Source organism: Oculina patagonica, chromosome 5, assembly GCF_052425735.1.
Source record: "Oculina patagonica isolate OP01 chromosome 5, crgOcupat, whole genome shotgun sequence".
In the NCBI taxonomy this organism is placed as follows: Eukaryota; Metazoa; Cnidaria; class Anthozoa; order Scleractinia; family Oculinidae; genus Oculina; species Oculina patagonica.
The window spans coordinates 15,459,688-15,474,887 of NC_135762.1; the positions used below are offsets into that span (position 1 = coordinate 15,459,688).

The 15,200-nt window shown below is 37.6% G+C and overlaps 2 protein-coding genes and 1 pseudogene across 2 annotated transcripts; all 3 read left to right on the forward strand.

The window, feature by feature from the left end:
* The first annotated feature begins 929 nt into the window (after positions 1 to 929).
* Positions 930 to 2,820, forward strand: LOC144654502 (bombesin receptor subtype-3-like; annotated as a pseudogene).
* Positions 2,821 to 6,321: 3,501 nt separating this feature from the next.
* On the forward strand, positions 6,322 to 8,358 carry LOC144654503 (galanin receptor type 1-like). The gene has a single exon (XM_078514647.1). It carries the CDS (start codon positions 6,602 to 6,604, stop codon positions 7,622 to 7,624), a length of 1,023 nt encoding a protein of 340 aa, XP_078370773.1. The 5' UTR covers positions 6,322 to 6,601; the 3' UTR covers positions 7,625 to 8,358.
* Positions 8,359 to 12,269: 3,911 nt separating this feature from the next.
* On the forward strand, positions 12,270 to 13,799 carry LOC144654789 (neuropeptide FF receptor 2-like). The gene has a single exon (XM_078515012.1). The coding sequence runs from the start codon at positions 12,559 to 12,561 to the stop codon at positions 13,606 to 13,608; it is 1,050 nt and encodes a 349-aa protein (XP_078371138.1). The 5' UTR covers positions 12,270 to 12,558; the 3' UTR covers positions 13,609 to 13,799.
* Positions 13,800 to 15,200: the final 1,401 nt, after the last annotated feature.

Here is a 15,200-nt window from a genome sequence, read left to right on the forward strand (position 1 = left end):
AAAAAACAATCCGTGGCTGAAAAGCCGGTGAACATCTAACACTATGTATAAACTTTTTTATATATAAAAAAAGAACGCGTATAGTTTGGCTGAGCCTGGGTATGTTCTTATGAAGTTTTGAACTAAAAAATGTTATATTGCGATAAAGGTGATAAAATTAGGCCATGTACTTTGTTAAGGTAAAGAGTCCACTTCACGATTCCATTGTTACTTTTAGAGAGCAATTTCGTGTTGTTATCTATAAAAACAAATGCATGCGCTTGTATATACAGTTTTCTTTCAAAACATTTAGTAATTTAACAGTTTGTTATTTTCATATTTAACAGGCCAACAGGCAAAGATCCTTTTCTTGCAGGTTTTACAGTATTATCTAAGGCACTTGGGTTGGTAGTTCTAAACATTCAAGTAAACATACATTTTGCGCTTTTATAAATTTTGACCCTGCTCACACTCTTACGTAAATTTATTATTGGCTGACTGTTTTGCTGTTTTCTTAAATAAACACACGAAAGTGATCACATCGCGCAGCCGCTGTCACTCAAGCTAAAATAAACTAAACGTTTTATCACAGAATAATTACATGGTAGAATTTTCTGTTCATGAATGAAATATCAAGAAAAATCGTTATTAGTAAATAACGTCTTAGTATGAGTAAAGTGTAGTGTAACTGTTGTAGGTCGTCCAGAAACGTTCTTATCTAGGTGTCACAGGGTGCCGCAATTTTCACCAAATATATGGAATTGGCTGTAATGTAAGCTAGTTGTGTTAAAAGGCGTTTCAGGTCAGTGATTAAATAAACACCAACTTGACAAGAAAGGGGGCAAAGTTATTTTCTCAATGATTAAACAGGAAACGATAGTTTCTTCTCTCTGGCTCTTGACTCAATAACCCAGTGAACAACTTGTACTCCTAACAACCTGTTTCACTGCTACCAGCCAAGGAAACACAATGCCTTCACTGATTTGACGTGTGTTTTCGTATAAAAATAATCAATTTGATAGTTGATACAAAATTTTATCTTGAACCTTGCGTGCTTGCAACTGGACAACAGATAGCTTCTGCCAAAGTCACGTGTTCACGCCAACAAACCGACGCCACAACCTTTGTTTCCCTTTCTGCGCTGGATAGGTCTAGATAGGGTTGGCTTGTACAGTACAGTTTCTAACAAGGATTAAAAACCTGGAAACTGAAACATGTTTTCCAACTCAAGCATATTGCTGGACAATTTAAGAAACGGTTCCTCGGAAATTAATGAGGCTAGTGACAACAGCACACAAGATTGCATTGTACACTCGACCACGGCAGAAACTGTTTTGAAAGCCCTGGCTTATTTCATCATTCTTTTGGTATCTTTGGTCGGCAATCGTGGTTATTTACAAAAACAAACGCCTGCGAAGGAACATTAATTATTTTGTTCTCAATATGGCCGTGTCCGACCTCTTCAACCCGTTGACCATCATGCCTCTCAGAATCGTTGAGATCATTTCAGGATCTGGTTCTTGGAAGGTTGACAGTCCATGGATACTGGGAAACATTTTGTGCAAACTTTCCTACTTTCTTCCTGATGTTTCCTTGGTTGTGTCTATTGAATGTCTGCTGTTGATGTCAATGGACAGGCTCGTCGCCGTCGTCTTTCCACTGAAAGCGAGACGCTTCTCGACCAAAGTGCATTTCATTAGCATTTTGTGTACATGGATAATTGCCATTGCAGTTCACTCGCCTTATTTTTACACTTTCAGGCTGTTCCCCGACAGTGACAATGCAACATATTGCAGATCATGTTGGGCACCGGCATTTGACAATGAAGCCACACACAAGAAATATGACACGGCAACTTTCATCACCTTTGTCCTTGTGCCCATATGTATCTTAGCAATCGTGTATGGCACTATAGCATGGACACTCAAAGCGGAAAGCAAAAAGATGGAACGGGAGTCATGTAATCATTCAACTAAACTCAACGAACACAACAGCAAAATTATACGGAGTTCAATAGCCATAATTACTGCTTTTGCTCTGTGCATGATCCCTCAACTTGTTTCCGTGCTAACTCGTGTGTTCGTGTGGAATTGGCAAGTGCCTCCCATTTGTGCATTTCGCACGGTGATTCCTTTCATTGCTACGTTTATGCTGAATGCATGGAGCGCGATAAATCCTTGTATTTGTTTTATATTCATCAAGAGCTATCAGGACACTCTTAAAAGAGTGCTTTGTTGCCGGTGCTTTCCTGGAAACAATCTTAAGAGTTTAGATCTAACAACACATCCTAGGTTGTCAACAAACATTCGAAAATGTCGTTCAACCCGGGTTTGATACGAAAGCTAGGGGACAGTCCATATGCAGTTTATAGAAGAGCAGATATTTTCCAAATCATAAGAACATCATTGCCGTGTAATAAGTTGTTGTTGTGTTAACGCAGAAATGTTTATTTAGTGCGTAGTATCGTTATCAGCACATTTTCTAAACAAGTGTTGTTTTTTGGGAAACCTTAATTTTTTTTACACACAACAGTCAAATGACAAGATAAACACTGAATGATACTACGCATTACTTTAAAATATTCCTAATAACAGAGTTACAATGGCATGTTTTGAGTAATGAAACCAACTGAAACTGCAAAAAATCGCTTCGATTTATCGGCAGTCCCTCCCCCTCACTTAAAAAATTAAGTTCTTTTCTTATTCTCTCGAACCTCTATGGACTCTCTTTGTTTTGCAGAGGAAATCGCGAAAACATCGAGATTCGTATTAGATGCCGTTGTGTTAAGAGAGGATCCTCTCTTGGTCAACTAGAGCCGAACATGTAGATTAGATTAAAAAATGTAGATTAAATAAAAAAAAAAATAATAAAAGAGATTTTGACTAGAGAAAAAATTCAGTAACCATCCTCGAAGACGAAGTGCAGTTCGTAGAGGCAGGAGAACATCCAAATGACGGGAAAATTAGCCAAAAAAATTCGAGGCCTCTTTATCCTTGACTTTTCTTCGTCGATCCTGCCTTTTCGAATTCCCCTTGCTGTCCTGGGTCACCAACGATAATCAAAACATGCAGGTAAGCATGATGTGCGCTCAAATTACTTTTCGAAGTAAATTTGCAAATATACTCATTCATCCATTCATAATCTTTATTATAATAAAGTGACAATCTAACGAGCGTTCTGATTGGTTTAAACAGCGTGCTTTATGAGAGTATAAAGCACGCTGCTTACGAGTGCGCTCGCCATCTTTTACCGTTTGCGTGCGCGTGCAGCTTGTGGATCATTTCAAATCTCGCTGTTTAGCAAATCAAGGAGATTTTTCAAGGTTAGAGTGGTTCAGTTCTATCAAAAATTAATGATAAGACCTCAAGTAGTGCTTTATGTGCTTTAATTTATAAAATTCAGATGCATTTTTGAAAAAAACTTTTGACGCCGTCGCGTACAATCCGTCACGCCATTCCGCGCGCGCATCCTAAGATTAAATCTTGTTTAAGGGCCCACTGACGGATTTCTCGCGCGTTGCTAATAAGGTGCTAAAAGAGCGCGCGCTGTATTGCGTGTACGGGTTACTCACGCTATCTGCACGCGCCAGATGTGCAAAAAAATTTCCTTTCGAGCACTTCTTCAAACTCGCCAAATAAGATGAAACAATAAGAACTACCGAAAAACTTCCTGACTAATAGTTGACTTCACATCTGAGAATCAGTCAGATTAAATTGAACCAGGAAAAGCAGTTTTTTACACATGCAAATGATCTCAAAAGCGTACGCGTACAACTAGCGCGCACACTGTTCTCTTGTCAGATGAATTACGCATGCGTTAACAAAATGATTTCCGGTTTGCAGAAAAAATCTAAATATTTGGCAGTCTTTAATTTGATTCACTTTTTTTCGACGTTATATTTTTCCGACCTGGGTCGGGAACATAACTAAGTATTCATTTGCTTAAATCATTTTTAATAAAAAATTTATGGACAAATCAATATTTTAAATCTCTCTAAAAAAATATTTTCCATAATGAAATGAAACCCATACTTACCAAGATACAAGAACAAATAAAGATCATGACACCATAAATGATTTTCTGATAACATGCAAAACATGAAAAATTTTAGACTTTTTCTTTATTGGTCACGTGATCATGGGCGTGGCCCGATGACGTCATATTTACGTTATGGACTGAGTAAAAGATTCAACCATAACTAAACAAGAAAAATTGCTAAAACTATATAACCGTGAATGTCCCTAGCAACGGGTCCAAATATATACGTCAGTGGGCCCTTAAATCCAATTTCTCTAAAGTTTTAAGTAAAGCTTTACTATAAAACAAATAAAAAAGCCTTGGCCGTGGTTTTTTCTGTTATAAAGCACTCAAGGAAGTGACGAGAGCACTCAAGAAGTGGGGAGAAACACTCGCCTGCGGCTCGTGTTTCACCCTACACTTCTTTCGTGCTCTCGTCACTTCCTTGCGTGCTTTATAACAGAACAAAGCACGGCCAAGGCTTTTTTATTTGTTAATTCAGACACGATTAGCTGCAGCTAACAACACTAACAAAACACCATGCTGCACAACCATGTTTAACACGTTTCGTCTCGCTTTCAATTTTTCAATTTTCATAATACATACCGATGCCATTTTAGCTTAGATCTTAGTATTTTCTATATTTTTTCCTAACTTCCTTGGTTATGAAGGTTAATGTGCTTTTTTGCTTGTTTGTTATTTATTATTATTATTTTTTCAGTGCCTTTTTTGACAACAGTTTTAATTGTGAAACTGATGGAGTAACTCTGTATAGATGAAGACTTCACTAATAAATAAAAAAAATTCAAAGTAAGCAGCTGCGCCGAGTGGGCGGTGCCATTCTCATGATAAAAAAGATAAGTATATATTATCTTACAGTGCATTAAGAATTGCCTTTATGTCTTGAAAGAAATGGTTAATTACTTAAGACCAACAAAAGGAAAGACAGGATGTAATATTACGTTACGTTCGTATTCAAATATTGAAATTCATTTTTCTGATAACTTCCGAATTGAAGGAAACCTTAAAATAATAGTAATTAAAACGCGATAATAATCAAGCATGGCTTCAACTGACGAAGATTTAGTCGGATTACGAACAACAAACTTGAAAAAAAACTTGACATTTTTTTCAAGATGCGTTGTCCGTGAGGAAGCTCCTTTAAAATCCATCGAAGGTATTTGAATATTTATGGTATATATAAGTTTTCCTCAAGTGCATAGCAAATTAACTGCAGACAAAAATAAAACGGTTTTCTCATGGAACAAGTCAACTAAATCGAATTTGCAATGGATGTTATTTTTATATTGTCGATGCTCAGGAATTGGTGATGAAAATTCCTGATCACGTTTTTACCTCACCTCTCCGTACAAAGGAAACTTACCCTTTGAAATATTTCAAAAAACAAAATTCTCAAAATGGCCACAGTTTTAAACGTTTTGGACCTTAATTTTATGATATTCCATTCTCCTGTTAGTACACTTATAACTAAGTGAGACTCATTTCTCACTTTGACTGGGAATTTCATTTTATAGGCTTTAGCTTATGACTATGACGACTTTTTAAAGAAGGCAAGTAGGTAAAACGGGTATAGTTTTGCCGGGAGCATTTCTTCCTGTGCAGTAACCATTATCTAGCAATCTTTGCATATAAAATTTTAAGATTAGTTAGTTGTTCAAAGATAACACCTGTAGAACACATTTAAAACTCGAATGAATTGCTGGCGTGGGCAACCGTCAAGCGGATTGGTCCTGCCGGCTTCTTTTATAATATATTGTATTTCAAATAAAAGTAATGTGGGCAAGGCCTACGTACTGCACGATAAAGTAGTTTACTTAGTCACTAGACTAAAACTGCAAAAACATAATACAGAAACTACGTGCATCTTTTATGTTTCAAAATGTATTCATTTTTTTATTTTTATTGTTAATTTACAACGTTACAATAAAAGGAAGTATTTGTAATAATAATAACAATGATAATAATGATGATGATGACGATGACGATGATGAGATGACGCCATTACTAACACGGGAATTCTTTTCGTTCATGGATTTTACTTCTCAACCACCTTATATTTTGTCATGTTAGTAAGTTTTTCCTTTTTTGAACTTAATAAAAAAAGGGGAACGTAAGAGCATCATGCAGCTTGTGCGCTGATTATTGTACCTTGATGAAAGTACACTTCGTAGTTCTGTCAATGGTAAGTACTATTAGCTGTAATAAAATACCTTACATATCCGTATAATTTTTAACCGTGTAAACAGATAATCTGTAATATAATAATACCGTTCATACCCGTATGGATAGCTCAAGAAAAATAATCGGCTAATAATGTATATGACACGTCCATACGGGAAGCTATAAAAACAAATGCGGGGAGTTTGCAATTCAACGTTGCCACATTGTCGACTTGGACAGCAAAGTAAGGGAACAAAAGCTCACGTCCTTGATGTTGCCACATTTTCAATTGCAACGTGAACAGCAAAAATACTAAACAGCTCGCGTCCTTGGAATATCGAAGTAGACATTGTAACTGAGACATTTGACGCTAATAAAGGAATCGTTCGTCGTCATCTTTACGAAAAAAAGACAAAAAACAAACATGTTTCAAAATTTTAGCTTGGAACTACTCATCAAAAACATCTCAGGTCACAACAGCACCGACAAAAATTGTCTTGAAAGAGATTCGTCAGTGGAGGTATTTTTTAAAGCGCTGGCTTATTTTGTCATTTTTCTGGTGTCTTTAGTTGGAAATCTACTGGTTCTAATGGTTATTTACAGCAAAAAGCAGTTACGAAAGTCGATCAACTACTTTGTTTTCAACATGGCCGTGTCCGACCTGTTTAATCCGTTGACCATCATGCCTATCAGAATCGTTGAGATCATTTCAGGGTCTGAGTCTTGGAAGGTTGACAGTCCGAGGATACTTGGAAACATTTTGTGCAAAGTCTCCTACTTTCTTCCCGACGTCTCTCTTGTTGTTTCCATCGAATGCCTCTTGTTGATGTCAATGGACAGGCTCGTCGCTGTTGTTCATCCGTTCAAGGCCAAACTCATCTCTCCAAAAGCACGTATAATCAGCATTGGGTGTACGTGGATTATCGCCATTGCAGTTCACGCGCATTATTTCTACACTTTCAGACTATTCCTTGGCAGCGACAACAAAACATATTGCTGGCAAGATTGGGAACCAGCATTTGACCATGTAGAAACACACAGCAGATACGTCACGGCCACTTTCATCACTTTTATCCTTGTTCCGATTTGTGTCTTGGTCATTGTGTATGTCAAAATTGCGTGGACATTGAAAACGAAGAATAAGAAAATTGTACAAGCATTTTCAAGTGTCAGACGGAGTCGTCGAGCTCAGCAACTAGGAAAAACCGTCCGAATGTCAGTGGCCATAATTATTGCATTCGCTGTTTGTATGATGCCACTGCTTGTGTTGACGTTCAGTCTTATTTTTCTGTGGAATTGGCAAGTGCCACCCATTTGTATATTCCACAAAGTGATTCCATTCATTGTTACCTTTATGCTGCATTCGTGTAGCGCCGTAAATCCTTTCATCTGCTTAATATTTATTAGAAAATACCGCAGAAGTCTTAGAAGACTGTTCGACAAATAACAAATACAACAGACTGACTGTAACCTTTCTTTACTCCTTTAATCGAGCGACATTTATCGGAACGCATCACTGACAGAAGTGACCAGGCGTTATATGTGAGTTGAGTACGTAGTTGTTGTTCTTCTTGCCCTTTCTCTGAGGGTTTTCTTTCGGTACTCCGGCCCATTTTTTCTTCTTCCACAAAATTCTGAATTCCAATTCAATCTGTAGCGAACATTGGATGAAGGGCCACTCTGTATATGCCATTGTAAATTCCTATTTACTATTTTTTAGTATTTCTTATCTTTTAGAAATATCGATCAGATATACATCTGTGGACAAATCGTTCGGAACTTTTTTTAACCTAACTTGGTTGTAGGTTGAAGGTGCGCTTAAAGACTGATGGTGCATTTTTTTGCATCCGGAATACTCCTGGCCGCTCTTCACCATGTCTAGTCCATGTAGAGTAAAAAAGAAGTACTGGAGTAATTTTACTTAACGACCCTATTCATAAGATGCTTTATCTACACAAGTAAGGTGCATAACAAAGCTACAGACAACTCTCTCTTAACGGACACTTCTATAAGACCGACACCTCCGTAAGACGGGTCGTCCACACCTGCTGTTGGTCTCGACCGGTCCCTGCCTATTTTCAGTCATTTCACTGTAACTAAACTCCCTGTAAGATGGACACCTCTCTAAGACGGACAGTTGGAGCCGATACCGACGGTGTTCGTCTTAGAGAGAGTTGACTGTATTTACCTTTCCATTTTAATTGGTGAAAATTATTTGTTCAAATATATAAAATAGGAAACGTCAGATATTAGCTACTAAAACAAAATAGCTCTCCAAAAACTGATGTAAAACATCTTTAATAGTATCTAAATTACTTATAACGATGATTAAATGAGTCGAGTGAAGCCTTAATCATCAGTATGTATGATGCTAATGAAGGACAACTTCAAACGTTTACTTCATAACATACTAAGCTTTCTAGGCAATGTGAGGTATACTGTAGATAGAATGTAATGTGAGACGGGAAAAAGATGTAAATACGAATATGATACAATGCAATGTAAAACTGCTAAACAATTTATTATCCTGTGAAATCACGCGGAATACCACCTGGTACTTTACTTATCCAACGAGGCCGAAGGCCGAGCTAGCTTAAAGGTCAAATTCCACAGACCGCACCGACGGCAACGTCAACGACAACCTCTGGTGGAAAATGAATTTATATTTTACTTGAGAATCTCGCAACTTTCCGGACGTATTCTGTGTATTTTTTACTTTAAGAAGTAGCTCCCGCTGAATATTCAAAGAGAGCGTTTAACCCCAAATAGAAAAACAAAATATTAGCCGTCGTGGCTGACGTTGTCCAAAATACGCAGAATTTTGTTATTTCACGTTGTTGTTCGGCAGGGAACGGCTTTGAAGTGTACCAAGATTCAAAACGCACGTGCATAGTTTACGCACGTGCAGATAATTCTGCTCATTAACGTAAAATGCTAACGAGAAGAACAATAGAGATTCCTGATTTGTTTTCATACCAGCGTGCATTCTACCTATGTCTAACATGATATGCAAAACGACAGCGAACAAAATTTTAAGCTATTTTTGAGCTTTACCTATTTTATTTAAAAAATGCGCCTCTGAACAACAACCAACAATTAATCAACTGAAAAACGGCCGAACAGAACGAAATAACTGCTTGAAATGTCACTAAACACAATCATTTAAATTCTAACGCGCAGTCTGCGGAATCGGTCTGCGGTCGTCTTCAAAAACACCAATTATGACGTCACAAGTTGTTATTTCCGACAATCTTTTTCGAGAACTCTACGATTATGAAGGCTTAAAAAAAGCTTTTTTTCAAATTGAAATATCTCTGCGATGCAATGTCCGATTACTTTGAAACTTCGGGATATGTTTATTTGGCTCGTAATAAATACATGGGAAAAAAATAAAAATAAAAATCGAAATTTCTGTTCATTTGACCTTTAAATCAGACGATATTCCACAAGATTGAACAGGATAATTGTTTTAATATAAGTAACATACTTCAAGGACTATAATGTATAGCAAACTAAGTGATATTTAAGGTTAAAATCAATGCAAAAAATTGTAATTAAAGTAATCAATGTATGAAACATACTGACACGATTCAAACGTGTAATATGAATTTAAAAATAATATAATAAAAGTGTCAAATGTAAGTATTGTAATAATGCAAGTAACTATGAAAGTGTTATAGGATCTTATAGGCGATAATTGTGGAGAATGTATCTAAGTTAAGTATGTGCATTAACATAACAGTCAACGAATAAAGATAACAAAAAAAGTTCCAGCCGCTGTTTTCTTCAGCAAATAGAAACTTTTCTACGGTCATTACTGACACTAGACATTATTGTGCACCAAAACAAAATTAAGGGTCTCAGTAGGATTCGAACACGTGACCTTAAAAATCCTTAAGGCATTCTGCTGGTGTAAACAGGTTAACCACGAGAACACAAGAAACCGATGAAATAAGGAAGCGTTCTATTTCGTCTAACTCTTTAAGTCTTTGACTTACGGAGATCTCAATATTTGCACTATCGGGAAATATTTTCTTTTCTAAAGCAATTGCATGAAATAAGGTTTGTTTTTTTTTCTATTTTTCTTCTTCTCTTTTTTTTTTAGGCATGACTGAAGAAAATCGGAATGTTTAAAGGCGATTGTACTAAAGAATTATCCAGGATAGCTGAGATTCAAAGACACTGTTATCAGTCCTGTACAATATAGTCAACACTTAAAGATGATTTCCAGTCCGTACTGCGCAATCACCGCCTGCAATGTTTGTGAGTCTCACCAACAGAAGAATGTTTTCTAGCAAAAATAAAAATTCCGGGACAAAACTTACCTTTTTCTTCATTATTAACGCCAGATATCCTTGCAAAACAATAATAACGAGTAAAAGAAGCTAGACGGTATTTAAAACGGACGTTTTAGCTCATCGTGAATTCTTGAACGAAACGATCCGTAATGGCGAACTAAAAAACTTCATGTACGCTATCACCGAAGTGTAACGATTCAACGAATTCAAAACAAAAATGAAAACAAACCCTGAGTCTGCGCAGTACGGACTGGAAATCATCTTTAAGTGATCCATGCAAGCGGTTCCTATAATGATCTGTAATTATGCAAATAACGACATGTGAGTAATGCACTAAAAACGTCGTTGACTAGTTATTATCAGGGCGATTATGGCTCCTGATATTATAGAACCTCGATATATATGTAAGTCCCCAGTGGAATGAACGATATTCTTCAGCCCGGCGAAAGTTAAAAACAGTAAAATGTGTTGCATGGAACACAACCCTGACATAACGAACACCTGTTATAACAAACAATTTTTTTCTTCTTCGCATGTCGTTATATTTGAGTTTAGCTGTACTGCCACTCGAACATTATACAGGGTTTTTAGTGTCACAGTGCAAAACGTTCTTCTTTGAACAAAATTTGGAAAAGAAAAGAATCTAAGTTCCAGTTGTACACCGGTGGTGTGATGCGCATAAAACAGTAGGATAGACGAGATTTGGTTTGCAAATTTTAACCTGTGGAGTCGATCAGTGCTCGAAAAATTTTCTGAGAATGTGGGTGAGTTTGTTGGCTAAGGAAATTCACAATCAAATGAATTTCAGTTACGAAAGCAATTTCCTTTTTAAAAGAAACTTTGTTGTGTTCATGAGCATTTTTGAAACTATAAATTTGCCGAATAAATTGTAACTATAAATGTGCCAAATACAGTAAAAATAGAGTAAAAAGACACGTCAAGATTTAGTTAGACTTAGCGTCGACTAATAGTCGCAAGTTTATGTTACCGTTAAGGATTTGTCTTAACAAGGCTCAGCCGAAATGACATTTCTTTAATCTGATAATTAGCTCTATAAAATATTGTCCGTTGCAGATTACCAATCAGTGCTCTCTTGTTGATAGTTTCTACCGAGTGAGACTTCACGTCTCCAGCGTTGTATGAAAATTCCATCCCGGTAAACACTTTTTAGGTGATTGGAAGGTAGAACGTGGAAATGTTTTTTTTAGCACGATGTATTGAGTACAGCTGTAACTATTTATTGAGTATGTATAACGTGAGCAGGACTGCACTTGCCACGAAATGAAGTATTTCATTCTCTCAACAGACGAAAATAAAAAGTCAATCGTGACTCAAGAATAAAGAAAACCTGCTGACACGACTTTTAAAGTGGATTTGCCAGAGTAAACGATCGAGAGATCTTACTTTAAATTTAAATTAATATTTGTCTTCGAACATAATTGTTAGCATATTTAATTTAAATTTAGCTTTTATTGCCCCTGGTCACCAACATGGAAGAATCTAAATATCTTCAGGCTTATGGCGCCCTGATTTCTAAAAGTTAAGGGTATTCAAATTGTTTCTGAGCACCATCAAACACTGAGCTATGTCGGAAATATAGTAACTTTTAACATCATCTTTTAATTGCAATAAAATCGATTCAGACGAAGGATTGCCAGCACAGGCAAGCTTTCTTTAACAGTTTTGTATGTGAATTTCCAATTATGACTTATTTAAATTCATTTTCCAAAAACGTCGAAGAGATCGAAAACAAAAGAATAACAATAATACAGATATAAAAAGCACTGTGGCATATATACGTATACACTTTGATAAAACAAAAAAGGCACCCGAAACATACAAACTGAAAGTGTCATTTGTAAAACAAAATGAAACTACGATGCTGTCTACAATAAGCTCGTGCGCTGTCTTGGATAATGCTTATTCATTTACGTTGATGGAAATATACTTCCTGCCTTTCTCAAAAGCAGGTGGCCTTCAATAAGCTACAACGTCTAAATATAGTCTTCTTCCAAGCTGGCATATAACACCTAAACAACAAACACCGACCAAGAGAATCGTTCGTCAACATCAATATCAAAAAATGACCAACATGTCTCCCAATTCTAGCTTAGAAATGCCCACCAGTAATACTTCAACAACAACAGAATACATTTACAACAATGCTAATGAAGACTGCCTTGCTAGAGAGCCGTCGACATCGGCCGAAGTGGTTTGCAAAACGCTGGCTTATTTTGTCATTCTTCTCGTTTCCCTGGTTGGAAATCTTCTGGTTCTGTTTATAACTTACAAGAACAAGCAGTTGCGAAAGTCGATCAACTACTTTGTTTTCAACATGGCCGTGTCCGACCTGTTCAACCCGTTGACCATCATGCCTATCCAAATCGTTGCGATCATTACAAGGTCTACATCCTGGGCAGTCGACAAACCGTGGATACTGGGAAATATTTTGTGCAAACTTTCCTACTTTCTTCCTGATGTTTCTCTTATTGTTTCCATTGAAAGCCTTGTGTTGATAACAATGGACAGGTTCGTCTCTGCTGTCTTTCCACTGAACACCAAACTCGAGTCAACGAAAGCACGCTTAATCGGCATTTTGTGTACATGGATGATCGCCATTGCAGTTCATGCCCCGTACTTTTACACTTTCAGACTTACAATAAACCCTTACGACAACAAAACCTACTGTATATTATTTTGGGGACCGGCATTTGACCATGTAGAAACACACAAGAGATATGTCATGGCAACTTTCATCACTTTTGTTCTTGTGCCAATTTGTTTCTTTGTCATTGTGTATTGGAGTATTGCAAGGGTTTTAAAAGCTAAAAACAAACAAACCAAACAGCAATTATCTTATCACCAACGTCATCGAGAAGAACAGCTGAGGAAAATTGTCCGAATGTCAGTTGCCATAATAATTTCTTTCGTTGTTTGTATGATTCCACAGCTTTGTTTTATGTTCACACGTATTTTTCTGTGGAATTGGGGAAAGCCACCTATATGTGTATTTCGCACAGTCGTTCCATTTATAGCTATTTTTATGATGCACTCTTGGAGCGCTGTAAATCCTTGCATCTGTTTAATATCTAATAAGATCTATCGCAACAGTTTCAGAAAAATACTGCTGTAATCTAAATAACTGTTATTTACAAGATAAAACGACTATGAAATAAGTGAACCGTCAAGATGGCTGGCAAGTGAAATGTGTTTATTTCTCGTGCTTAGTCACGTGACATATATCAGCATATAATGACTAGCTAGGGAGGGGAGAGTTTTATTCCCCCCCCCTTTTTATCACATCCTTCCCTTTAAATGAGAAAAAAATACAACTGTTGTAAAAAAAAAAATTAAAAATAAAAACAATAAATAAAATACGAAAAAGAAAATAATGTCACTGTCCTTGACTAAATAAAATAAGTGAACAACTAAACAGAGTCTTTCCTATCTCAGACCGGTCTATATATCAAGCCGGTTGGGTTTTACTACTGGTCTGCCACTGCGGGTGACATATGGACCTGCACTGGTCTCCTCTGCTGGTTCTGGATGCGGCTCAGGGGATGTAATATCTGAGCGTGCAGGTGCAATTGTGGTTTGGTCTGGTTCCTCTCTGGGTAGCACCTTATTCTGGACTACAGTCTGGTCTGCTGCCAAAGATAGTTCTGCATCCAAGCTAGCATGTCCTGGAGCTGGGCAAACTCTTAAATGCTGCCCGTTGCGGCGATACTTCCTGCCATTTTCAGCTTGAACTGTGTGGTGATGTTGGACTACAGTAGCTGGCTTCCATTCCTTGGCGGCTGTCCAAGGCTGCATGCGCACCTTGGTTCCGGGCTGAAGTTCCTTCGGGTCCTTGCTTGCGTGACGCTCGTGGTATTTTTTCTGAATTTCTTTGATCTTCTCTAGATACCTGGAGATTTTGTACTGGTCGTTGCTTTCAGGCTGGAGCAAACTTTCTTTCATGGGCAACTTATTCCTTAGCCGACAACCCATAAGTAGTTGTGCTGGAGACAGTTCAATGTCTGGTAAAGGTGTTGTTCGATAATCCATGGCCATGGCCAGCAAAGCCAGATGCTTGTCTGTTGTCATCATTCTTTCGCCACAACTTCTCAACAGTTTGAACAGCTCTCTCTACTTCCCCATTAGCCTGTGGGTAATGCGGTGAGTGGTAGTGTGCTTAAAGCCATAATCTTTGGCGAAATCCTGGAATTCCATACTGCTGAACTGGGAGCCAATATCCGAGACAACTTCTGCTGGGATTCCATGGACTCCAAACTGCCATTTCAACTCCTCTATCACAGCACCACTTCTTGCGGATTCTAGTTTTGCAACTTCAAGGAATTTGCTACGGTAGCAAATTAAATAATGTTCTCCACGAAATTAAAATAGGTCGGTTCCTATCTTCTTCCAAGGAAGTGATGGTGGCACGGAGGGCTTTAATGGTTCTGGGGGTTGTTTCTTGGCATAGTCAGCGCACACACTACAATTGGTGACCATTTGTTCAATTTCCACTGACATTCCCGGCCAAAATAATACTTCTCTGGCTCGCTGTCTGCATTTGGCTATTCCAAGATGACTTTTGTGGATCTGGCGTAGCATTTCAGGTCTTAGTACCTTTGGTACAATAAGGCGTGTCCCTTTGAAAAGCAGTCCGTCTGCTGCGGCAAGTTCATCTCGGAATGTCCAGTAGGGTCTGGCCTCTGTAATTTTCGTGTCTGACCATCCATT